Source organism: Phacochoerus africanus, chromosome 1 (genome assembly GCF_016906955.1).
Source record: "Phacochoerus africanus isolate WHEZ1 chromosome 1, ROS_Pafr_v1, whole genome shotgun sequence".
Classification (NCBI taxonomy): Eukaryota; Metazoa; Chordata; class Mammalia; order Artiodactyla; family Suidae; genus Phacochoerus; species Phacochoerus africanus.
The window spans coordinates 163,473,302-163,500,748 of NC_062544.1; the positions used below are offsets into that span (position 1 = coordinate 163,473,302).

The 27,447-nt window shown below is 35.8% G+C and overlaps 1 protein-coding gene across 3 annotated transcripts in view; it reads right to left on the minus strand.

The window, feature by feature from the left end:
- Positions 1–27,447, minus strand: part of ATR (ATR serine/threonine kinase) — a 115,257-nt gene that overhangs the window by 46,080 nt on the left and 41,730 nt on the right. For all 3 annotated transcript variants that reach the window (XR_007135455.1, XM_047783927.1, XM_047783940.1), the window contains exons 20-27: positions 27,297–27,390; positions 25,919–26,044; positions 16,887–17,093; positions 15,429–15,542; positions 11,468–11,583; positions 6,792–6,912; positions 4,948–5,085; positions 2,095–2,305 (exon numbers count right to left, since the gene is read on the minus strand). Coding sequence is in view for 2 of the 3 variants with exons in the window: in XM_047783927.1 (XP_047639883.1) it covers positions 2,095–2,305; positions 4,948–5,085; positions 6,792–6,912; positions 11,468–11,583; positions 15,429–15,542; positions 16,887–17,093; positions 25,919–26,044; positions 27,297–27,390 (1,127 nt within the window). In the remaining variant the exon portion in view is untranslated. The remainder of the gene's footprint in view (positions 1–2,094; positions 2,306–4,947; positions 5,086–6,791; positions 6,913–11,467; positions 11,584–15,428; positions 15,543–16,886; positions 17,094–25,918; positions 26,045–27,296; positions 27,391–27,447) is intronic.

Here is a 27,447-nt window from a genome sequence, read left to right on the forward strand (position 1 = left end):
TGCCACAATGGGAACCCCTACTGTACTGTACTTTTGAATCACTATAGATGTTATTCCTTTTTTTTTTGTTTTTTGGTCTTTTTAGAGTTGTACCTGTGGCATATGGAGGTTCCCATAGGAGTCAAATTGGAGCTGTAGCTGCTGGCCTACACCACACAACAGGGGATCCAAGCTGCATCTGCAACTCACACCACAGCTCACAACAATGCCAGATCATTAACCCACTGGTGAGGCCAGGGATAGAACCCACGTCCTCATGGATACTAGTCAGGTTCGTTAATTGCTGAGCCATGATGGAAACTCCAAAAATGTTATTCTTAAAGCTGGAATTTTCACTACATTACTAAGAAATGGTAGTAACAGAGTTCATGTTCAGCTTTTTGTTATCATTCCACATGCAGAAACAGGAACAAACATTAATTGTTGAATTAATGTAAAATATGTTAGTAATTAGCCATATTCCAGAGAAAACCAGATAACTATTTTCAATCCAAAAAATCTTAGAAATCTTAGAAACAAATAACAAACCATTGTGCCTAAACAGGAATCTATGTGCTTCCACAGATACAGGAACAAACGGGACATGCTCTCAAACTGAGAACTTGGTGTAAGCGAAGGCTTTCTTAAGGGTCTTAGACAATTTTTTCAATTAGCTTCAAAGCTTTGGGAAAAAATCATGGGATGTCCACTAAAATGGCTGTGGAAGAAGAATCATATACTTTACCTACTTGCTGCAGGAATGAAAAACACAAAAATTCAAAGACATTACAAGTATTCAAGTTCCCATCAAGGTGCAGTGGAAATGAATCTGACTAGGAACCATAAGGTTGCGGGTTCCATCCCTGGCCTCACTCAGGGGGTTAAGGATTCAGGGTTGCCCTGAACTGTGGTGTAGCGCGCATATGCAACTTGGATCTGGCGCTGCTGTGGCTGTGGCATAGGCTGGTGGCTACAGCTCCAATTTGACCCCTAGCCTGTGAACCTCCATATGTTGTGAGTACAGCCATAAAAAGCTCCCCCCCCCAAAAAAAGAGTATCCATTACTGTCTGATGAATAATTCTTCTCACCAAATGCTTATTATCATAGGGGCAAGTATTATTTTAAACTCTATTGAGATTCTTCTTTAATCATCTTAGTGGGAGTTTTAATATCACAGGGAAAAAATAACACAAATAGCAGAACAGTAGATGTAGCAAGGTACAGTGAAGTAACATATATTAAGCATATTTGGAGAACCTGCTAGATACCAAACACTACCAGAGACAGGGAGAAAAAAAAATAAAATGAATGAGATCAATAAAAAAGAAAAGCAAAATAGACCATGAAGCAAATGATATCAAAATCTTTGAAACTTAAATGTGAAAAAGACTGCAAAAACTATTTCATAAGTGAAAAAGGATAAAGAGCACTTTGCTATACAAATACGTGTATGTATACAGACAGGTATATACACACACAGTATGCTGAGAAGACATGGAATAAGTGGGTTAATAACAATATTAACATGGCATTTATTTCAAACTTTATATAATCACCAACCTGTTTAATCCTCAGTCGTCTAAAAGAAATAATATCAATCCTATTTTATGCAAAGAAAAATGAGTCATATGTATTACCTAAGGAAATGAGCGTTAAGAATTCATTTTTATTTTTTTGTCTTTTTTATGGCCGCACCTGCAGCATATGGAAGTTCCCAAGCTAGGGATCTAATCAGAGCTGCAGCTGCCAGTCTATACCACAGCCATAGCAACCAAATCCAAGGCACATCTGCGTCCTACACTGCTGCTCATGGCAATGCCAGGTCCTTAACCCACTGAGTGGGGCCAGGGATTGAACCTGTATCCTCACAGATATACGTTGAGTTCATTACCCCCTGAGCCACAATGGGAACTCTGAGAGTAAGAATTTAAAGAGTTTTTCTAACTATAAATTCACTGCTTTTGCTCAGTAAAAAGGCCAGCTTAAGGGGAAAAAAAGGTATGCAAGAAAACATAGGTCCTCTAAAAACTATTGCTTAAATTACAGAATTGATCCAGGAAGGAGCTAATTGGTTAATAATTAAAAGAAGGAAATAGACAGAAGTTATGACTTACCCATGGAGTCTACCTTATCTCTGTTTGATTTGCTTTGAGGAAATTTTTCAGCATTTAGTGCCTGAAATTTGTGCCTTGCCCACTGTGTGAGATGGTCAAGCATGGAGAATACAGTCTGTGTACTGAGTTGACACAGATCAGATGCAATGTCTTGGGTACTTATGGTATGCTGATCATCATGCTTTAGAACTGCCATAATTTCTGCATAAACCTAAGGAGAACCATTCTATGGTTAATAATATGTCTAATATAATATTATTTTACTATTACTTGACATTTAGAGACTAATAATTATAAGACAACGATTTTCAAAAGAGGAGTATCCGTTGTGGCTCAGCAAAAACGAATCTGACTAGTATCCATGAGGATGTAGGTTCGATCCATGGCCTGGCTCAGTGGGTTAAGGATCCGGCATTGCTGTGGCTGTGATGCAGGCCAGCAGCTATGGCTCCTATTCAACCCCTAGTCTGGGAACCTCCATATGCCAAAGGTGTGGCCCTAAAAAGACAAAAAAAAATTTTTTTTTTCAAAAGAAAAAAATCCAACATGGATTAATAATAAATAATCTTCTTATCTTGTTCAATAAGTGGTGCTGGGGAAACTGGACAGCCACATGGAAAAGAATGAAATTAGAACACTCCCTAACACCATACACAAAAAGAAACTCCAAATGGATTAAAGACCTAGATATAAGACCAGACACTATAAAACTCTCAGAGGAAAACATAAGCCAAACCCTCTCCAACATAAATGACAGCAACATCTTCTCAGATCCACCTCAGAGTAATGACAGTAAAAACAAAAATAAACAAATGGGACCTAATCAAACTTCAAAGCTTCTGCACAGCAAAGGAAACCCTAAACAAAACGAAAAGACAATCCACAGAATGAAAGAAAATCTTTGCAAGTGAATCAACTGACGAGGGATTCATCTCCAAAATTGATAAACACCTTCTGCAGCTCCATACCAAAAAAAGCAAACAACCCCATCCAAAAATGGGCCGAAGATCTAAACAGACAGTTCTCCAAAGAAGACACACAGATGGCCAAAAAACACATGAAAAGATGTTCAACGTCATTCATTATTAGAGAAATGCAAATCAAAACCTCTATGAGGTACCATCTTACACCAGCCAGAATGGCCATCATCAAAAAGTCTACAATAAGTGCTGGAGAGGGTGTGGAGAAAAAGGAACCCTAGTACACTGTTGGTGGGATTGTAAATTGGTGCAACCACTGTGGAAAGCAGTATGGAGATTCCTCAGAAAACTTAACATAGAACTGCCATTTGATCCAGCAATTCCACTCCTGGGCATCTATCCAGAGAAAACCAGGACTCGCAAAGACACATGCACTCTGATGTTCATTGCAGCACTATTTACAATAGCCAAGACATGGAAACAACCTAAATGTCCATCAACAGAGGAGTGGATCAAGAAGATGTGGTACATATACACAATGGAATGTTACTCAGCCATTAAAAAGAACAAAGTACTGGCATTTTTAACAACATGGATGGACCTAGAAAATATCACGCTAAGTGAAGTCAGCCATACAGTGAGACACCAACGTCAAATGCTTTCACTGACATGTGGAATCTGAAGAAAGGACAGACTGAACTTCTTTGCAGAACAGATGCGGACTCTCAGACATTGAAAAACTTCTGGTCTCTGGAAGAGACAGTTTGGAGGGTGGGGGAATGTGCTTGCGCTGTGGGATGGAAATCCTGTGAAATCAGATTGTTATGATCATTATACAACTACAGATGTGACAAATTCATTTGAGTAATAAAAAAAAATAGAAAAAAAAATCCAACGTGGATTAATAATAATCTTATCTATAATTAAGCCAATAAATTGTATATTTGAAAAAGAAAATGTCACAAAAATAAACACAAAAATAAATATTTAACAATTCTTTTAGATTATTCAATAAATGATTATGAAAAATTTTTTTTCTTTTTCTTAAGACCTTGGTAGTGGCATTTTAATGGCTTGCGGTGGTGGTGGCAGTGGCATCAGCAAAAGGGGGAGAGTTTGCCCCGCTCCTAGAGGAAGGAACTTAGGCTCAGAAGGGGGCATCTGGCCCCCAGTGGGTCTAGCAGTCTTCTTCTCATTGGACGGAGACCAAGAAGGTGCGGATTTCCATGGGCTGCAATGTGATGGTGGTAGACACCAGCCAGGAGGGAGGAGGATGGGGTATGGGGCCCATGTTTGCTGTCCACTTGAGCCCGGGGAGTGGGCCCAGAGCTAGTTGGCCTGGTTGGCCGCCAGCGTGGTGATAATGAAATTATTTATTAACTAGCAGTAAACAAAATGTAAAACAATACCTCACAGTCTCTGCAAAAATCAATTTCAGAGTAATTGGAGAGCATGTAAAAACAAAAGGATCAAAAGAACATGTAGGAAAATATGTTCATGATATTGGATAAGAGAAGCATCACATAAAAGGCTTAAAATTCCAAAGCTATACAAGATGTATAAATTTGGCACTTATGTAAACTTTCTGCATGGAAAAAGGTATAAAAGAAAGGTTACAAAGAAAATTACTAACTGGAAAAAATTTTTCTAAGATATGACTGGCACAAGCTAGAATACAGATCAAACTCCAAACTCCTACCAATTATGTAAAAAGGATACACACATGTACACAACCCAAATAGGTAAAGGATGTGAACTAAGCATTACATAATTGTTTGATAAATAAAAATTTTTAAAAGGACTCTGTAAGCATTTAGATATGTACATGCATAGCATACTCTGATCTACATTTCCTACTAATATGTAGCCTTTTTAATATTACATTGCACAAATGTTTAGACAAAGAGAAACCAAATAAAATGATATTTCTTACCTCCTGCTGATCTTCTTGATTACAACCCAACAAGACATACACTAGAATATGTGGAAGAAGATAGATGGTCACCTTGAAATCATGCTTCATCATAATGCTACAGCAGTTGAAGATTTTACTGGCAAGATCATGCCGAACCTATAAATCCCAGTGATATAAAGAGAGTAAGTAGTTTTATACATTTTATTCTTTTGATTAATGCCAACAAACAACACGTGAGCTAATTTATCTTTGCAGAGTGGGTATTCTCCTATTGAGAAAGACACTCAAGCAAGGAGGTTTCAGATTACCAACTCTCTGGTTAAGTACCTACACTGCTGAGACCCCTACAGGCAATATAGCTACCTGGACTGCCAACTACCACAGCAAAAATTATCTTTTCCCCTTATAGTTCACCTAAAAATGCATCACGTTTTGTTACAGATTAAATTCCCGAGCTACAGTATATTTTACCTAGCCAACATTAAATTTAGTATCGTTATTTCCTGAGCACATAGATTAAGAAAGTTAGCAAAAAATATGCTCTGGGCCAGCACATTAAGTACAAGATTCACATTTTTAATAAGTAATAAATGGTGATTAACTACACAGAAAAAAATGAAAGAAATAAAAAATTAAATTATTTGGAGTTAGAGTCAAATTTATTGGTATAATCTAACCTTTAATTTACCAACATAATTGTTCTCATAAAAAGGTTTTTCCTTCTTCAAATATAAATTCTTCACCAAAAAACAAAATTAAAAAAACTCCAAAACTAAACTAAAAATAAAATATTCTACAGTAGAAAGTAATTAATTTAACAGTATTCTACATTTCACATATTTTCAGTAAGTTCATTAAAAAATGAAGACAAATACTATATGATATCACTTATATCTGGAATCTAATAGATGGCACAAATGAACCTTTCCACAGAAAAGAAACTCATGGATTTGGAGAACAGACTTGTGGCTGCCAAGGGAGAGAGTGAAGGAGTGGGATGGACTGGGAATCTGGGGGTTAAGAGATGTAAACGATTGCATTTGGAGTGGATAAGCAATGAGATCCTGTTTATAGCACTGAGAACTTTAGTCACTTGTGATGGAGCATGATGGAGAATAACGTGAGAAAAAGAATACGCATGTGTGTGGAGAGAGGGGGTGAAACTGGGTCACTTTGCTGTATAGTAGAAAACTGACAGAACACTGTAAACCAACTATAATGGAAAAAATAAAAATCATTAAAAAATGAGAGAAAATTCCTGAAATTACCAGATACAAATTATTATAATATTTTAAAACACTAATAGAAATATGAACTAACAGAAGTTGTGAATTTTAAATATGGCTTAAACATTTCTGAGGAACACAGAGTACCTTTTATCTGTCCAGTGTGTAAAAAATTTCATATTCAGAAAACAGAAGTATATACCTATTAGCCCATGAATTTCATTTTTAGAAAATCTTTATTTTTATTTTGGAGGAAGTTCAGATAATGTGTCCTCTTTTAGAAGTAGCCACTAAGGGACAATGTATCTTTTTCTTACATAAGACATCTTTTTATTATGTAAGAAGTCTGATAAAATATTTACATCCTTTTAGACAATATTCTTTACAATGCAAACAGACATAATGTAACAGACATTTTACAAACACATTAAAACTACAGTAATTTGTTCAATAAAATAATTATCTTACTCAGAAACTGTTACAGTAACAGAAAAATCATTACTCTAACAGTAAACACTTTGAACAAAAGTTTCCAGCACAAATATTTCAATGCCTACTGAGTGTGCTATAGATTCAGACAAATGTTGTTTCCTTTACAATTTCTATTCAGTTAAACTCTGAATAGAATTCTCTTACCTTTGTTATAAGATAACCTGCCCAAGATGCTGACCATTCTGCAAAGTTATTACCTAATTTACTTAAGTAAATTGGTTTCTTTACTCCAGACCAATCTGTTGACTTCTGAGAGCTCTTATATCTGTAATTTAAAAATTGTGTTTATTAAAAAATATATAAATATATATTCATCTGCTTAGAACTTTAGTAAAGTAAGTATAAGAAACTGTATTACCTCCTTTACTGACTACCCCATTACTGCCTTGCATTTACTGAAATCTGGCTAAAGACACTACTTTCCCTAAAGTCTTCTTAACAGTGGGATGCGAAATCATCTTTGCAAACCCCAAGTACTTCAAAGGATTTGAATTTGGCTCCTCCCTTCCTCGGTGCTCCTTTCAGATCCTTCCAACTCCAACCTTGTTTAAGAAAAATCTGTTCCTTTGAGGTTCAAGATACCCAGGTATATATACTACTCTCTACTCCTCATTAAGGCTATCTACCAAACTTACTGATTTCTAAACTCACTGATAACTTTCGTACATTGATCACTGTTTCCTTTCTTCGTCAAGTCTAGTCATCCAAAGTGTCTGCAATGTCTGGCTGGGCCGTCAAATCAAACTGAAGACTTATCAATGACTTTCTCTTCTACTTCTTTATCGGGACTCCCTTGGGAATACAGGGAAACTTCCTCACTTCCAAAATGAACTTTGCTTTGTTGGCAGTTTCCAAATTTCCAGTTCTTTCACTTAGTTACTCTAACACATTTGTTCTCTCTCATTGAGCTCTTCTGTTCCTCGACCCTACTAAACTCTCCTGATCTATAATACCTTCCTTTGATTACCTCTTTCCCTAACCAGCTCAGTCTCCACACTTCAAGCACTCTCTTGGTAATATTCTCTACCTACTTCATTGTCACACTATTTTTACCAGCTGGTACCCATCCACCAACCTCTCAATGTTGGATCAATCTAAATGCCTGCCTTCACTGAAATGGTACTAGACCACCGCACTGATAGAGGAAAAAATCACTCTATTGCCTATGAGATCAGTACTTCTTTATATCTTAGTCTTCAACTTCAACAGACCTCTATCTTGCCCAGAAATCCTTCTAATTTTTCCTCATCAGCTCTCTCTTCTTTCTAGCAGCTATTTCAAATCATCACCTCTCCTCATATCACCTATATCGACTCCATTGCCACTGTTTTTTTTTTTTTTTCAATTTTTGAATGCTTTGTTTTTTTATTTTTATTTTAGGTATCACTGTTACTCCCATTTAAAATTTTTTTTAATTTTTAAAAACATTTGTATAGTGGTTTCTGTTATTTAAAAAAAAAATTTAGAGCTCCTGCTGTAGTGCAACAGAATTGGCAGCATCTTGGGAGCACTGGGATGTGGTTTGGATCCCCAGCCTGGCACAGTAGGTTGGGGATTTGGCGTTGCTGCAGTTTTGGCTTGCTTTGTGGATGTAGCTCAGATCTGATCCCTGGCAGGGGACCTCTATGTGCAGCAGGACGGCAAAAAAAATTTTTTTCATTATAGTTGATTTATATTGTTGTGTCCATTGCCATCTCCAGTCAATAATTTCATCTCCCACACCTTTTACTTCATGGAGGAAAAAAAAAAACCCATTAACACAATCCTACAACTAAATCTAAAATTAGCTAAATTCCATCCATTATTTTATCTCCCCCATAACAGAAAAAGGTTTCACTTCCTCTAGTCTAATCTCCCATTAGATACATGGCTATAATACTAGATGCTCCTAAGGGTCCTTATTATCTCAAGTATCACTTCTCTCTTTCATAACTTCAAAATTATCTTTTCTATTTGCTCTTCAGCATTAACATTTAAACACGTTCAAATAGGTCCCATATTACACATGTGGAAAGCAATTTTTTGAGGTAAGTGGGTTCCTTTTCAATCACCGCAGAAGGTTAAGAAATGACAAATACAATTAATGCCATATAGTAAAGGTTCTCAGCAAACATTACATATTTCACTGTATCCCAAATTGCTAAAAACTGAAAAATCCAATAATCTCTCTGGTTTGATCACTATGAATATAATTCTCTAGATGATTTTTACCAAGTTTTATGGTGAACTTAGCTAGAAAACCACTGATACTGGAGTGCAAGTAAATATCTACCAAGAAATATCCTGATATTTTCTCCTCAAATTATTTCTGTGGCAACTTTGAACTACAGTTGATTTACCAAGTTCTAAAAATCAGATCTCCCAAATACAGCCACTCCTTTGATCCAGACTTAGTGACTGAAAATAAATAGCCTAAGTTGGGGGGGGAGGGGAGAGAATCTGGGAGTACAACTTTAAAGCAGAAAAAATGAAGATATACTTTTAGGAAGTCCTTTATCTCTCCTAGGCCTTCTGGAGCAAAACCCAAACAGTCCAAGCAATAAAACCGCCCTATCGGCTAGCCTGGTATCTTGATGTTTCATAAAAAAAGGTTCGATTCCATTAATATTGCTCTCTATTGATCTCTTATATTATGAGGCAGCAATTTCAGTGAGCAGATCCTAGCTAGATAAATCTTACTTTTATCACTGAGGGACCATCTGAGATGTTCCTTCAAACTCTCAAATAAAAAAGAAAGATCATAAGAATTCTCGTTGCTTTGCTAAGATCACTCTTATAAATGACCACTTATATGTTCTTATAAAAGAACAAGTTGGGAGGAAATATTGGCTTCTTTTAAAATATTAAATTGAATAACAAGTAAGGAGAAATGTTAGCTTCTCCTTCATATGAAATAGGGAATAGCAACCCCACCTCTTCCAAAAAAAGCAAAATTCAACAATCTGAAATTGAATAAGCATTTATTACAGAATATAAATCAAATGTCAGATACTCTGCTAGGAAATTTTTAATATTACCTTTATTCCTAATGATCACATAAAGGAAAACAATCCACATTTTCAACATGAAAAAAACTGAGACTTGGAAATATTAAGTAACTTGCCCAAGACTTCAGAGCTAGCAAATGTAGAGCCAAGATTCAAATTTGGGTCTATGTGACTAAAAACCATAAACTTTCCATTAGATTACAGAATCTTAAGCATCTGTCTGTGCTATAAAATATAGAAAAAAATAATGAAGTGAGGAGTCCTCAAGAAAAAGAAAAAACAAATATTACTTTATTTTAGTAAAATATATCTTCTAATAAGAAATAAAATGGGGAGTTCCCGTCGTGGCGCAGTGGTTAACGAATCCGACTAGGAACCATGAGGTTGTGGGTTCGGTCCCTGGCCTTGCTCAGTGGGTTAACGATCCGCCGTTGCCGTGAGCTGTGGTGTAGGTTGCAGACGTGGCTCGGATCCCGCGTTGCTGTGGCTCTGGCGTAGGCCGGTGGCTACAGCTCCGATTCGACCCCTAGCCTGGGAACCTCCATATGCCGCGGGAGCGGCCCAAGAAATAGCAAAAAGACAAAAAAAATAAAAATAAAAAAAAGAAATAAAATGATGTTTAAAATGTTTAAAATGTTTCTAAATATAAAAGAGCATCTAGCAAATAAGTATACATACTTACATTCTTTACGAAGAATTTTACCACAAGTCTAGGTATTATACTAAGGCTCAAACACTAAATTATCCAAGGTCACATATCTAATAAGCTTGTATTTTATTTTATTTTTAAATGTTTTTTGTATTTTCTAGGGCCGCACCGGCAGCACATGGAGGTTTCCAGGCTAGGGGTTGAATCGGAGCTGTAGCTGCCAGCCTTCGCCAGAGCCACAGCAACAAGGGATCCGAGCTGCGTCTGCGACCTATACCATAGCTCATGGCAATACCGGATCCTTAACCCACTGAGCAAGGCCAGGGATCGAACCCACAACCTCATGGTTCCTAGTCGGATTCGTTAACAACTGAGCCACGATGGGAACTCTCAATAAGCTTGTATTTTAGACTATCTAAAATTAAAGTTTCTAACTAAAAACAATTTATAGACTTCAATCAGTCCTGACAAAGTTATTAAAACAGAAAAAAAAAAAAAAGTTTAGAAAGTACTTTTTTTTAAGTAGGAGAAAATATTTTCATGAGGAGAAACTGGTACGGGTAAAAAAAATCCCTGATCTCTAACTGGGATTCCTAAAGGTTTAGCACTAGCTTTAAACTCTTCAATTTCTGTATTAATTAGACCTATCAAAACCTTCAATTCATATTCAACTTAAAGCAGATTTTTTTCAAAGTACTACTGACAGTTGAATTAAAAAGAAAATTAATCCTTTCAGTTTCAATGAATTTGACTAAATACTTAAAGTTAGAGAAATTTTTTTTTTTAGGGCCGTAGGTGCAGCATATGGAAGCTCCCAAGCTAGAGGTTGATTTGGAGCTGCTGGTCTATGCCATAGCCACAGCAACAACAGATTTGATCGGTGTCTGCAACCTACACCAGAGCTTACAACAACCCCAGATCCTTAACCCACTGAGCAAAGCCAGGGGTTGGACCCGCATCCTCATGGATACTGGTCAGGTTCGTTACCACTGAGCCACAATGGGAACTCCTTAAAGCTACAAAATTGAACCAAGATTTGACAAGATTATAAGCATAAATCCCAGTAGACAAATACATAATAAAACATACTAAAAATATTTTAATGTTAAAGTTATATAAAAATAACATTTATTTTATAAAGTTAAAAACAACTTTATGAAAATAGTTTTAATGAGCCTACAGACCTAGTATTTAGATGAGGTTCCAGTATTTCCCGAACATGCTCAGGAAATCTTCTCCACAACTGGTGACCTGGACCATCGGTCTGCATCTCTCTACAGTCATAAATAGAAAGTAATTCCTACAAATACATATTTTACACTTGTAAATTGACAGTGAAACAGATAAAACATTACATCCATCAACATTCTACACAATTAAAGTTATAAAAATACAGAGAAAAATACATAAAATCATAAAATTTTCAAGTTGTGTACTTGCTTAGGACATTTACCTAATGCTTAAAACCATTTAGGTGACTTAGGTCACAAAGCTGTGGCAATACTTGAACATGTAATTTGTTTGCTATACATAACATGTATTGAAATAGATGATTAAACTATTTGGAGGAAAAACTGGAAATTTCTATATTTGCAGGGTTCTTAGAATTTAACCTTTTCTGATTTTAAATGAAAGTAATCACAGGTCCAGAATAGCTAGAAAAATTAAGATAGCTCAAATTCTAGGTATAAAATTCTGAGCTTATAAATCTGAAAAAAGATGCAAATGTTAAAGGCCAATTTACTCTTCAAGCCCAGAAACTAAATGGTTATATTTTACTTTACTTAAAATAAAACAAGATTTTAGAGATGAAGGAAAAAAAACTTTATCTCTAATACTAATCTTTAAAACAAGACAAATATGTTAGGGTATTATATCTTTCATCTACTATTCTTTCCTTCCAATTCCACTGAAAATGACTATATGAGATAGATATATTACTGATAATTATAAGGTATAAGCAATTTCTAATATATACTTATATTTAGTATTTTATTAAAAATAAATATAAATATTGATAAAATGCACTTATATTTAGTATTTTTTAATAAAAGGAAGGATGTGAAAGTTCAAAGAAATACTAAAAACTCATTTTCATTTAACTCTAAAATGGCATTAAAATTTTATCTGAAGCCAGCTTTTTCTGATGTTTGCAAAGTCACTCTAGCTTCAGAAGTCCTTACAATCAACCTCCAATAACAAACTGAGTAAATTAGCAATCTTCAAACTTTCTAGTTTGGGGACATTTTATATTAACTCTTAAAAACACTAACATTAGGGAGTTCCCATTGTGGCTCGGCTGGTTACGAACCAGACTAATATCCACAAGGATATGGGTTTGATCCCTGGCCTTGCTCAGTGGGTTATGGATCCGGTGTTGCTGTGAGCTGTGGCATAGGTTGCAGATGCGGCTCAGATCCCACATTGCTGTGGCTGTGGTGTAGGATGGCAACTGAAGCTCTCATTCAACACCTAGCCTAGGAACTTCCATATGCCAAAAAAAAAAAAAAAAAGAAAAACAAACAAACAAAAACACCAATATAGGGTTAGGAGAGGGAGAACTGGATGAAGGCAGTCAAAAGGTACAAAATTCCAGTTATAAATAAATACTAGGGATGTAATATGTATCATGATAAATATAATTAATACTGCTGTATGTTATATATGAAACGTTAAGACAGTAAATCCTAAGAATTCTCATCACAAGGAGAAAATACCTTTTTCTTAAATTTAATTTTGTATCTATATGAGATGATGGGTGTTCACTAAACTTACTGTGATAATCATTTCATGATATAGGTCAAATCATTATGCTGTGCACCTTAAACTTATACAGTACTGTATGTTAATTATATCTCAGTGAAACTGGAGGAAAAAACAAACAAAAAACACTTGCTTCATATTTCAGCTGAGAAAACAAGCAAACAGAAGAGACCTCTGCAACTTCCATGTTAATATCTCCCCAGACAGAAATATCAGTATCAGTGCTTATATGCTCTTTCTCTCTTCTTACTACAGATGAATTGTTTTTGTTTTTAAAGGAGGCTACTTTCCACTTGTATGCTATATTCCACATCTCTTTACCTACTTAAAATAGTATTATATCAGTTCTCTTCTATATCATCATATTCTCCTCTTGCTGAACTGTTTCCAAGCAACATATAAACATACTGTTATTTTCCCCATCTTTTCTCTCTTTCCTCCTCAGCTACCATCTCATTCTTCTGCTCTCCTTGATAGCAACACTCCTCAAAAGTTTCTGCAATTTCTCTATTCCCTCTCTTCCCACATGTTTTAAAAATTTTCTAATAAGGCTTTCTAAATTCCACTGAAACTGCTCTTAACAAGATCAGCAGTAGCCTTTATGTTACTATAGCCAATGGTCAATTGTCAACTCTAAAATTATTATACCTATGACCAGCATTTAGATCACAGCATTTAGATCAAGTGTTTCTTGAAACACTTTCTTGTTTTCCAGAATACCATATTCTTCTACTTTATTGGTAACTCCGTCTGTTTTACTTCCTTTCTCTTCTTCTCACTGACCTCTCATTGTCCAGGTCTCAATTATAAGAACCTTTTTACCTCTACCTTCTCCCTCTGTTGATCATCTCATCCAGAATCACAGTTTTAAATAAATATCATCTCTATTATGAATACCTCCAAATTTTTAACTTTAACCCAGGTCTTTCACCATGAATTTCAGACCTGAGTATTTAACAAAATTAATTGTATTTCATTGAAAAAAATACCATAAAAAGAGGCAAAGAAAGCCAAATCAGAAAACTATTTATTACATGTATGGTAGACAAAGGGTTAATTTCATTCTATCCAAACAGGTCTTAAAAATCAATTTTAAAAAAAATTTAAGCCAACACCACGGGAAAAAGGTAGAAAAGGTCACCTAGAGAAAATTCACAAAAAATCAATAGATATATAAAAGATATTACACTCTCTCATAATTAAATGCAAATTAAAATAAGACAATACCAATTTTCATCTGTCACATTGGCAAAGATTTAAAATTTTAATAAAAGGGGGAGTTCCCGTCAGTGGTTAATGAACCCAACTAGCAACCACGAGGATGGAGGTTGGTCCCTAGCCTTGCTCAGTGGGTTAAGGATCAAGCATTGCCATGAGCTGTGGTGTAGGTTGCAGACTCGGCTTGGATCCTATGTTGCTGTGGCTGTGGTGCAGGCCAGCAGCTGTAGCTCTGATTTGACCCCTAGCCTGGGAACTTCCACATGCCACGGGTGTGGCCCTAAAAAGACAAAAGACAAAATAAATAAATAAATAAATAAAATAAAATTTTAATAAAAGGCAGGTTTGTTAAGGGAGTATAAACTGGTGACACTTTTGGATAAAACCTATTAAATGCAAACTATTGTACTTGCTCTGAGACATATTTTCATTTTTAGATATTTATATTATTGATATATTCACTCAAGTACTCAGAAATTATATGTATATATCCTAAATGGTTTTTTTTTCTTTGCTTTTTTTCAGGGCCACACCCATGGCATATAGAGGTTCCCAGACTAAGGGTCTCATCAGAGCTACAGCTGCCAGTCTACACCACACCCATAACAATGCCAGATCCAAGCCACATCTGTGACCTACACCACAGCTCACAGCAACGCCAAATCCTTAACACACCGAGCAAGGCCAGGGAATGAACCCACAACCTCAGGGGTCCTAGTCAGAGTCATTTCTACTGTGTCACAACAGGAACTCCAAAATCATTTTTATAAAAGCGAAACATTGAACACTACCTAAAGAGTTAAATAAATAAAATTATGGTACATTCATACCGAATATTAAGCCACTGAAAAGAATGAATTAGATATATATAGTGACATGGAAAATTACACAAGATAGACTGCTAAACGCAAAAGAAATCAAGTATTGTGATCTCCTTGCTTGATAGAGAAAAGATATACAACTTGTATGTACATAGAAAAACTTGTCAAAGTACCTATAATAATCTATTAGAAGGGTATATTTCTGTACTCTGACAATTTGTCATGAACTTATATTACTTTGATAATAAAAATGAAGCTAAAAAAATTTAAAAAGCACAGAATCTACAGCTCCCTTACTAGAATTTCATAACATAAAGCCAGCAATGTTTATATACACTCTTACCTGAATGGCATAAGCAGCTGAATCTTGAGCTCGGCTGTTATCTGCATATGCAAGGTATGCTCTTGTTAGTTCCATCAATAATCCATAGGCAAAGCTTGAATCTTCTACTCCCGTCTCAATAAAAACAAGAAAAAAATTAAAGGAAAATTTGTACAAATTTTCTTAAACTGTACCACGAATTCTATGATGAATTTAATTTAGTTGTCTAAGTGAATTAAACTTAGAAAAGGAAAGCTTAGTAAAGTTCACACAAAGTTTGGTACCAGGACTAAAATATAATCTATAGCTAAGAAGCCATCTAAGGCTTTTTAGAACTGTTTATAGAGTGTCAGAATCATTCAACTTTTACATAGCTCCACCAATTGGCACATTTTGTTTTTTAACCCTTGGAAAGAAAACTGTATGTAAAGTATGTCCTAAATTGCATTCTGTAGAACCTTGGTCACTTGAGAAGTCCCCCAAAATAATTTTAACATATCCTCCTCTTGGAGATTCACAATGTGCACCTATATTTAATTTTGTTTTACAAGATTTCCCATACTCATTTAACTATGGAAATATTTTTACATACATACTATTAAAATACCTGGGAAATTAGTTTCCCATGGAGGTATCTGCAATTGTGTTTAAATGGTAATATTTAAATAATTAATTAGGTTTTAAACATTTGTCAGTATTAGGTTAGAAAGCTTATTTAAAAGAACCCAACTTGGAGTTCCCCTCATGGCTCAGTGGTTAACGAACCCGAGTTGTACCCATGAGGATGCAGGTTCGATCCCTGTCCTTGCTCAGTGGGTTAAGGATCTGGTGTTGCTGTGAGCTGTGGTGGAGTTCACAGATGCGGCTCAGACCCAGAGTTGCTGTGGCTGTGGCTTAGGTCGGCAGCTACAGTTAGGATTGGACCCCTAGCCTGGGAACCTCCGTATGCCAAGGGTATGGCCCTAAAACAAGACAAAACAAAAAACAACAAAAAAAGAACCCAACACATTAGGCTGGGCTCCAATTTTAGAGCTTTTGGCCAAAGATCTCTGCAATAGAAGTCCCCATTGTGGCTCAGTGGGAAAGAACCCGACTAGTATCATTGATGATGTGGGTTCGATCCCTGGCCTTGCTCACTGGGTTAAGTAAGGATCCTGGCATGGACATGAGCTGTGGTGTATGTCGAAGATGCGGCTCAGATCCTGCATTGCTGTGGCTGTGGTATTGGCTGGCAGCTGCAGCTCCGATTCAACTCCTAGCCTGGGAACTTCCACATGCCACACAAGCAGCTCTAAAAAGTAAAAAAAATACAAAACAAAACAAAAAAACGTATTAAGGAATAAACTCAGAAATTACCTAAATTGTCTAGTTTAGATCAAGATGCCACTAAGGATAACCTGAATAGTTTTTTGTAAATGGAATACAGAAATCCTACTAGGACAGAGAATTCTTCTTGTCATTTTAAATTATCAAACTTACCACAAATGTAAAATCTTTTCCTTGGGTTTCAGTTGTTGAGAAATCCAGTCGACCTGGATCTATTGCCCCCAGTTCCCCTAAACATTCCCCACAGAGCAACCGAGCTTGAGAGTTTGCATCTTGGCAACCTTTCAAAAGCACTGTCACCAACTGTGAGATAACAGGTTCCACTGTTTCACTATCTGTTGCATATTTTATTAGTTTTTCCTAAAATAAAAGTAGAAAGTTTACACATAACTTCTAAAAACTAGCATATTTTCCTAACCAAAAAGCTTAAAAATATTAAGGAATATCTGATATAAATATTAATTAAATTCCTATATCTTTCCTAGTCTTTTCACTTAGTTTTTGCTGAGTTTACATATTATAGTCCACAATATATTCTGTAGAATAAGAACCATTGTGTTTAAAAGTTTTAATCATCAATCCATTAAATAAACAGTTACTGAGTATTATTACACCAGTATACAAAAATAAGACATAGCTTTATCCCAATGAGTTCCAGTCTTTAGACATAAGACATACAAATTAGAATATCATATAATAACACAATTTGTTATGTGCAATAACAAATATATGTACAAAGTAAAGAAGGAATGAAGAAGATGAAAGAAGGCTCAGAATAACTTTTCAAGGATAATAGAATATTTCAGTAAACATAACAAAGAAAATGCTATCGGTTAAAATAAGAAAACTGAAAAGTATATAAAAAAGTAGTACAGTAGAAAAAGACATGGGAAAAGGGTTCTGTGGAGATGATTAAAAAAAGAGGCAGCTTTTATGAAAAAATACATTGGTTCAAATAATCTTTTTTCATCTATCTCCTGAGGATGCTGCAATGAAAAACTATGAGGTAAGACAAGACCATTCTTTAGACAGGATTTAGGGATTGTACCTTTGTAACCACTTCAAGAACTACTTCATTTATAATTTTCCTTCTAGCAAAAGTAAAGCATATATAAGCATCTCAAACTTCATGTTAAAACTGTGATTTAAAGTAATCGTTTCAAATTTTAAAAAGATATTTTATCTCATCCAGAATTCTCAATATTAGCTCATTTAAATAACATACAGGTTAATTCAAGCATATTTAAAATACATGAACTAGTAATAATGGAAATAATACTATTTGCCAACACAATAATTAGCAAAACTAATATAATTATAGACATTAATCCCCTTGCTAAAACTAGGAAATAGTAAGGAAAAGGATACTTTGGTTGGCAAAGATAAAAGCACTGTGAACTCAAGACAATATATATATATGAAACACTAAATGAAAGGTAATTTATAATATACTTATTTCCTAAGTGTTTAAAAATGTTTTCACTTCACTTCTAAGTTAGATAAACTTGGTTTCATTTTTCAGCAAAAAATATTCAATTCTAAGAGAACTTATAAAATGAATGTGTTCAATGTATCTTTTTAGAAAGGCTTTTTAAACACATGAATCCAATTTTTTCATTTTCCAAATGCATAACCACTTGTCAAAACAAATCCAGGTTTGCTCCAATTATTTAAAATGTCATTTTTATCACACTCTAAATGTTCATATACACTGGGTCTACTTCTGGACTTTGTTTTTTCCCACTGGTCTGTCTGCTTATTCATGTACCAGTATCACAGTGTTAAAAATTATAGAAACTCCAAAATATAGTAATGTCTGGGAGGGCTATTGAATTCTCATAGTTGTCTTCTTTCTTTGAGACTTCTTCCCAGCTATTTTTATGTTTGTTTTTCCATCCAAACATTTGTATAAATTTTTTAAGTTAAAGAAAAAAATGGCATTTCATTGAGATGGCATTAAATTTATAAATTATCCAAAGGTGAATTTAAAATCTTTTTGTTTTTTTTTTGCTTTTTGGGCCACACCTGCTATATATGGATGTTCCCAGGCTAGGGGTTGAATCAGAGCTGCAGCTGCCCGCCTACACCACAGCCACAGGCACGGGGGATCTGAGCTGAGTCTGCAATCTACACTGCAGCTCATGGCAATGTCAGATCCTTAACCCTTGAGAGAGGCCAGGGATAGAACCCACATCCTCATGGATACCAGTCAAGTTCATAACCTGCTGAGACACAACAGGAACCCCCTAAAATCTATTTAATATTGAGCCAACCTACCCAATATATAAGGGATGTTTCAGTTTGTTTAAATCAATTACATTTTTGTGTCTTTCAGGGGTGTTTCAACATTTTCCTCTTAGTGGTTTATACATTTCTTGTTATGCTTTTCCTAAGGATATTATCTTTTCTGCTACTATAATATAAATTGGGTTTTCCATGAAGTCTTCTACTTGGTTATTGCTCATGACCTGAAGATTTTGATTTTTATATTCCCCTACCCAGCTGAATTTGTTGTCTGAGCTAGTTTATTGATATTTTCTACAGCTTTCCAACTATATTATTAGCATAACGTCTACAAATAGATATAGTTCCATGTCTTCCCCAATTTTTTTTTTTTTGCCATTTTCTTGGGTCACTCCTGCGGCATATGGAGGTTCCCAGGCTAGGGGTCGAATCAGAGCTGTAGCCGCTGGCCTATGCCAGAGCCACAGCAACGCAGGATCTGAGCTGTGTCTGCAACCTACACCACAGCTCATGGCAACGCTGGATCCTTAACCCACTGAGCAAGGCCAGGGATTGAACCCACAAGCTCATGGTTCTTAGATTCGTTAACCACTGAGCCATGACGGAAACTCCCTGTCTTCCCCAATTTTTACGCTTCTGATTATTTCTTCTTATCTAAATATATTCATTGGCCAATACTTCCAAATGAATACTAAATTGTAGTGGAGATAAAGGGCAAGCTTGATTTAGTGGAAATGTATCCTACTTCTCTATTAAGCATCTATGTGTGTGTGTGTCAATGTGCATATACACACATGTATACATATACATATACAATATATTAAGGCACTATCCATAGATTCCTATTACATTTTGAAAACTGTAACACTGTTATAGTGTTAAAACCGTAATACTGTTACAGTACCTATAACAGTTTGTCAAAGACTGCTTCAGCATTTATGAAAAAACAGTAAGATTTTCCTCCTTAGTTCATTCACTCACAATTTCCCCCCAACCTCCTCTCCCAGACAATCACTAATCTACCTTCTGTCTCTATAGGTTTGCTCATTCATGGGTATGTATACTCATAATGGATCTTCTTTGTAAGTTTTATATTTTCTTCTATTGTATCTTTGTGAATTATGGCCTTTAGCATTATAAAGGGCCCTTTTGGTGGCCATATTTAATTCTTTCAGTTTCTATTCTTCTTTGTCTAGTGGCAGGATGAGAACTCTTATTTTCTTGTTACTTCAATTTATCTGTTATAAATTTGCTCATCCCTTTATTTTTGCCTTTCTAAATCATTTACTTTATATGTGCATATTACATAGAGCATAGATAGTTGTTCTTGCTTTGTAAGTCAACTTGTAAATTTTTTCTCTTTTAAGGTCATTCACATTTATTAATATAATTGATATGTTGGGCCTCAATTCCATCAGGTTTTAAATTTTAAGACTGTATATATTACAATTAGTCCTAAAATTAATATATTTTGGTATAAAAGAAAATTTACACATTTGTTCTAGAGGTATCCTTTATACTAATACTTTCATGTCTCTGGTCTCTTTTATTTAAACTTCTTTAATTAGTTTGCCAGTTTTAAATAGTATATTTTGACTCCTGTAGTGTATTTTGCCTATGCAACAATAAGCTCATTTTATTTATATCTTAGTCTCTTCTCTCATTGAAAAAACTGCAGTATTTCTATTTAATTAGAATATATAATTAAATAAAAATTTCCCACACTTGTCCCCATCATTGTTGTTTTAGTTAAATAAAACTAGTAACAATCAGTTCTCTTGCCAAAGTCTCACAAGTCATCTCTTGATTGAATGAAGCCATTGTCTAGCCTATCTCTTAGAAAGGGCTCACTTGTCAAACTCACATTTCTTCAATTCTGGTATATTAAAATTGTGTGTTTCTTATCTGTGATATTCTAAAGACAGCTTAACTCATTCCTTAAGTCCTTCCCATTTTTGAAAATGCTGCTATCTTCCAGACTCACTCTGTATATTAATGTTGAGAATTCTGATACTAACTTACTTTTCCTGCCCTTTTAAGTGATTTTTTAAAAACTTATTTTTACCTGTAGGTCCTGAATATTTCTTATTAAACTCTACAGGAAGTTCCCGTCGTGGCACAGTGGTTAACGAATCCGACTAGGAACCATGAGGTTGCGGGTTCGATCCCCGGCCTTGCTCAGTGGGTTAAGGATCTGGTGTTGCTGTGAGCTGTGGTGTAGGTTGCAGATGCGGCTCGGATCCCGCATTGCTGTGGCTCTGGCGTAGGCCGGCAGCTACAGCTCCGATTCGACCCCTAGCCTGGGAACCTCCATATGCCGCGGGAGCAGCCCTAGAAAAGGCAAAAAGACAAAATAAATAAATAAACAAATAAATAAATAAATAAAATCTACAATATATCAGAGTCAACTGTCCTAGGGTCAATTTTCACAGGTACACAATGGGTCCTTTCAATACGCAGATTTATTTCCAGAAAATTTTCTCGGATTATCATTTTATATTATTTTATTTTGCTTTTTTGGGGCCGCACCATGGCATATGGAAGTTCCCAGGCTAGGGTCAAATCGGAGCTATAGCTACTGGCCTACAGCACAGCCCCAGCAATGTGGCATCTGACTTGTGTCTTCGACCTACACCACAGCTCATGGGCAACGGTGGATCCTTAACCCAGTGAGTGAGGCCAGGGATCAAACCCACATCCTCTTGGATACTAGTCAGATTCGTTTCTGCTGCTTCACAATGGGAACTCCCTTGGATTGTCATTTTAAATGTTAATTCTATTGTTTTATTTCTCTTCTTCAGATATTCTCTTTGCATGTGAAATCTTTGCCAAGCTTGCATTTCACTACTTTGGTTCTTTGTACTCCTTTCTCTAATCTCATTTTTGTTTTCTCGATTATTTTTCTGCCTTTCTTCAATGCCCCTTACTAAAGTTTTAGTCATTTATATTCCTGCCCTCGTACTCATTATAATTTAATCTTCATTTCTTCAATTTCTTTTTTTTCTTTTTTTTCTTTTTGTCTTTTCCAGGGCCACACCCATGGCATATGGAGGTTCCCAGGCTAGGGGTCTAATTGGAGTTGTAGCCACCGACCTACGCCACAGCTACAGCGGGACTGCAGCCACGACTGCAACCTACACCACAGCTCACGGGCAACCCCGGATCCTTAAGCCACTGGGCGAGGCCAGGGATCGAACCCGAAACATCATGGTTCCCAGTCGGATTCGTTAGCCAATGAGCCATTTCTTCAATTTCTTGAGTTCAGTCACCTCTTTTTTCTTGATTTTTGTCCATTTCTCTTTTTTAAATTTCTCACTTAATTCTCTTTCTATATTTGTAAATGCTTGCTTAAAGTATTTAATTCAGGTTATAGTGCTAAGTCTAGTTTTCTTCTGCTTTATGATTCATTTTGAGAAAGGAATGGTCATCAACCAAAAGATTTGATTTTCATTTTCTTTTTTGGCCTCCCCACAGCATATAGTTCTGGGGCCAGGGATCAGATCTGAGCCACAGTTGCGACCTAAGCCTTAACCTACTGTGCCAGGCTGGAGATCGAACCTGTGCTCCAGTGCTCCCAAGATGCTGCCGATCCCGCTACACCACAGGGGGAACTCTGGTTTTCATTTTCTGTTATTGCCTTACAGTAACCTTGTATATGTACAGAACATTTTTTTTTTCTATTTATATTATGGACCCTTCATAACAGCTGTGTGCAGTAGTAGTAAGGATTCTATAGTAGCTTGCAAGATTCTGATTTCAAAAGTACTCTCTTCTGTCAGCATAGCAAACAAAGTATAGTTTTTTTTTCATAAGTAGCTTTTTTGGCAGGAGTTGTTTTGGGGAGGATTTGGTATAGCCTTGATTTTGTGGGTTTCCTCTTATTTCTGTTAAAATTATTTCTCTTACTTTCTTCTTTCTTTTTACAACTAAGTTTCCAAAAAGTGCCTCCTCTTTACTATTCTTTTACTTCTTTCCAGAGATAATGACTTTCAGAGACTGCAACCTTAGGATCTATACCCTTTCACGTCCCTTCCCCATAACCAAAGCTCTGATGTACCTTATCTTGGATCAAACTTTCAGTATTATTGCACCGGGAGTGGGATCACCTCTTTCTGCTGGTGATTTTACGTTTGTGTCATCATCCATAGTTCTTTCACTCCACTTTTTTCTTTTTCATGTGGTTGCCTCAGAATCTAACTGCTCTCAACACAAACTTGTGACACAAGCTCCAGAGACAGCTCTGCTGCTTACAGGTAATCTGAAGTTCACAGTCTTCTCAGTCTCACAGTTATGTTGAGGGTGTGACTTATGTATGGTTTTAGTTTCTCTCCTTGCTGCTCCTTATGATGTTCAGCAGGGTGTGTGGAGATTCACTTGTAGGCACTCACCATTATCCTAGGATAACTTGGAAGTCCCCAGCAGCTTTATTTTCAATGGGCTCATTCTCAGATTTGTAATTATTAGTAAAATATCTTTTTATTAGAATTCTGCATTTGTCATCAACACAAATGCAGAAGTTGTGGCTTCAACATAAACAACTTGTCCTTCTGGGACTTCACCATAGGGGCTCACTTCAACCTAAGTAGCAATAGTAGTTTGATCTAGAGCTTGATTTTTTTGACAGACATTAAAATTATCTGTTATCCACTAAGCTTAGCTCTCTTTTATTCCTTCAAAAATGTATATTCCTCCTTAAAAGTAAGGAGTAGAAGCTGTCATTTCAGTAATGTCAGTGATTCCCTGGGGGCTACCCAAGAGTACAGCACTTTTGTGGGGTTAGTCAACCAAAATAGTTAAGTATCATCAGCCATCACCTAAGGCTACATCAGCCATCACCTTAACTGTTACAACATCTTTTAGAGTGCCTTGTTGCTATATCATACCTAATTATTTGTTTATCCAGTTAGATCTGTTTTTTAAAAAAACACTGCCTTACAACACCCTCCTAAATTATCTTCTCCTGTCTCTCTGGCTAAGAGTTGAACTTTTAAAAGAATGCCTTTTGCATCTGTTCTTTCAAGGATTCTCATGCCATCCCCTACAAAGACTCTCTTGACCCCTAACATTGTTATCTTACATCAGTTTCATGCTCTAGTATTGGAATAGGTTCTTCTAGAGTTGCACAAGAAGATTGTCACTGTCTACATGTAGCTATTTACATTTAAATTAAGCAAAATTAAATAAAATTAAGAGTTCAGTTCCTTAATCATACATTCCAAGGGCTCTGGAGAACCGCATGTGGCTAGTAGCTGCTTGGCTGCACAGTGCAGATACAGAACATTCCCTTCCTCACAGAATATTCTTTTGGATAGCAATGAATTACTTTCAACTTTGATGTTACCTTCTTGCCATAGTTGAAAAAGAAACCAATTCCTTCTATTTTCTTAGATGTTTTGGGTCAGTATCTGCTGAGTAAGGCTGGGAAGACATGTATCTCTGGATTCTTTCCCTTCTTTTCTTATCTCCCCTCACTTCACCAAGTCCTCCTTATCTTTAGTTTTTTTCTTACCAACTTAAAATAAATGTATCCAGCTACATATTCATGCTAAACTAAACTAACTCTCATTTAACAAAAATAGCCTATAACAATATGGCCATGTTATCTTATTCAGACTACTCATCTGATCTTCAAGACTCCTGCAGGTACACTACCTTCTTATTCTACCTAGCAGATCTACTGGCACAGGGACTTCATACCGAAGGAAGGCTTGACAGTGGGGGCAGATGTAGCTTTTCCAAGAGTATAAGAAATCTCAGTGAGTTCTCAGATTTGGTCATTTACATTGAAGATGTGATGATCGATATGATGTTTCTGTATGTTAAATCATGACCAAGTCATCTGCTTGGAAATAACCTAAACTAGAAAATCTCTATGCCAAAAGGAAAGATCTTGTGCTATTCATAAATCTTTATATTGAATTAAAAAGGTAGAGGCCCTTTCAGTGTAGTAGTTTCAGTGTAGTATAGAGAATGAACTGCTTTCAACTTTGACGTTATGTTCTTGCCATAGCTGGAAAAGAAACCATTTCCTTTTTTTTCCTGGGTGTTTTGGGTCAGTATACTAATTACATTATCTACTGATAACGTAGACGTATAGTTAGAAGCGCATAAAAACTATACTCGAGGAGATTCAAGGCTCCTCACATGTGTTAAGATCATCTTTACATTGGCTGTTACCCACATTGGTTATACAAGCTCTCTGACCCAGAAGCATGTACTTGTTACCACATGTATATCTTATATATCACATATATATATATATATATATATATATATATATATCGTCTTGAAAATAAATATAACCTAATTTTGCAATCTGTGAACTCCTTAGGGTCTTAGGCTATCATATCTTATCATATGAGTTCCTAATATGAAAAAATAAATATCTCACTTAAAATTTTTCCATTTTATAGACTTCTATTGATCTGGTATTTTAAATACCAGTTCTCACCCTCATCAAGGTTAGGGATACTCTACATTATATTGACAAGGAAAGGAATAAAGTTCATTGGCCCCATAAAAAAAAGATAACTTACAAATTTAGCTTCATTAAAACTAACGGAGTTAATTTCATCAAAATGTAAAATGGCAAAATTATTGAAATCTTATATGAAAGATCTGTACAGGAAATTATGAGAAGACTCACATCAACTGCTGTTGTACAAACACACATATACCCTTCCTCAGGAAGGTTAAATAACCTAAAATAAACTGTCAAATCATGACTCTTCAAACACAACAACAAAATTTGCAAACCTCTTCAGCCTCAAAGGGTGTTTCATGAATTACTGAATCTAAGTCAGATCTTATAATCTTGGTAAAAGGAAAATCACCTCTTTCATTGAACCTGCTGAGTCTCAAGCAAATATACCAATCTGTCATCTTTTCTTTAATTGTCCACCCTTTCTTTTCTATAGCTCTTTAGTTATATCTCAGTATACCTGATTTTTATACAAGGTTTCCTTCAAGCTTGTAAGAGCATGAATACGAACGTCTACATTTTCATGTTGAACTGCTTTCATGGATAGCTGAAGAGTTGTCTGAAGATCAGTACTCTCAGAGGTCTCCTATATAAAGAACACAGAGAGATATACCTTATCAATTCACCACTTTAGGAACCATATCAGAGGCCTCGTTTTCCTACAGTTACCATTAGTTAAACTGTACCAAAACTGAAAGTAGTTTTAAAAAATAATTTCCACCTCTACCTTTGTACAGCATATGAATTTTTAGTAATTCTCAGGGAAAGCAATTTCATTCCAAAATCTTTAGTTGAGGAGAAAAGTTTTATTTCAACTAAATAATAATTTACTTATCCAAAATAAATCCTTCTTAGCAGGATATACAAGTTCACCTTAATGGGCTACATAATAGCCTTGAACAAGGTTTACAGATTAAGCAGATAATTCACTCTTTATTTTGACTACTTACTTTCTCATGACTAAAGATTTGCCCAGGAAAAAAAAGGATACAAAGTCTTCAGAATCAATCTTGAGGTCCACAGTAAATATACCTGCTACTCTGATTCAAGGTCAGGTATCCAACTTTCCGCCCTAAAAATCTGTGGAATCAGCACTAATATTTTATAATTTCAAAGAGTTCACTGAACTTTAAGTTGCTGGAACTACAGATTACTCCCCTTTTAAAGCTAAGAATCAGTCAAAACTGACATTTCCATACCACGGGGTTTTGTTTTGTTTTGTTTTGTTTTTTGCTATTTCTTTGGGCCGCTCCCGCGGCATATGGAGGTTCCCAGGCTAGGGGTCGAATCGGAGCTGTAGCCGCCAGCCTACGCCAGAGCCACAGCAACACGGGATCCGAGCCGCATCTGCAACCTACACCACAGCTCACGGCAACGCCAGATCTTTAACCCACTGAGCAAGGGCAGGGACCGAACCCGCAACCTCATGGTTCCTAGTCGGATTTGTTAACCACTGTGCCACGATGGGAACTCCTATACCATGGTTTATAACACAAAATAATCAGAATCCTCTCACAGCTATTTTTTCTATACTGAGTATGCAGCTATGGTCATTTCTTTTAGGGACTGTAAGTAAAAAAGCATACTCATCTGGGTAGTAAAAGCACAAGAATTGTATTCTTTGTCCTCTGTTCTATCTAATCCTATTATATCTTTGACCTAGATGCTAAAACTTCCTTCTAAAGATTATAGTCTCATGATAGGATTATCTTGTCATCAGGAATTAGCCATCAGAGTATCCCTAGATATGATTCTAAAGAACCTCTACTCAGCGTGTTAGAGCCTTGAAAGAATTCTGTATCAATGATCTCCAAAACCATACATAAAAAATTAAGTACCTTTCTGTATTCCTGTAGAACTGCTTTTATCTTTTTTAATTCTGGATGATCAGGTAAAAAATATATTTCATGAAGAAAATCTTGCACAGCATCCCTAATGGTTGGTTGGAAGAAAAAGAATTATTTGCTGAATATGAACACACACAAAAAT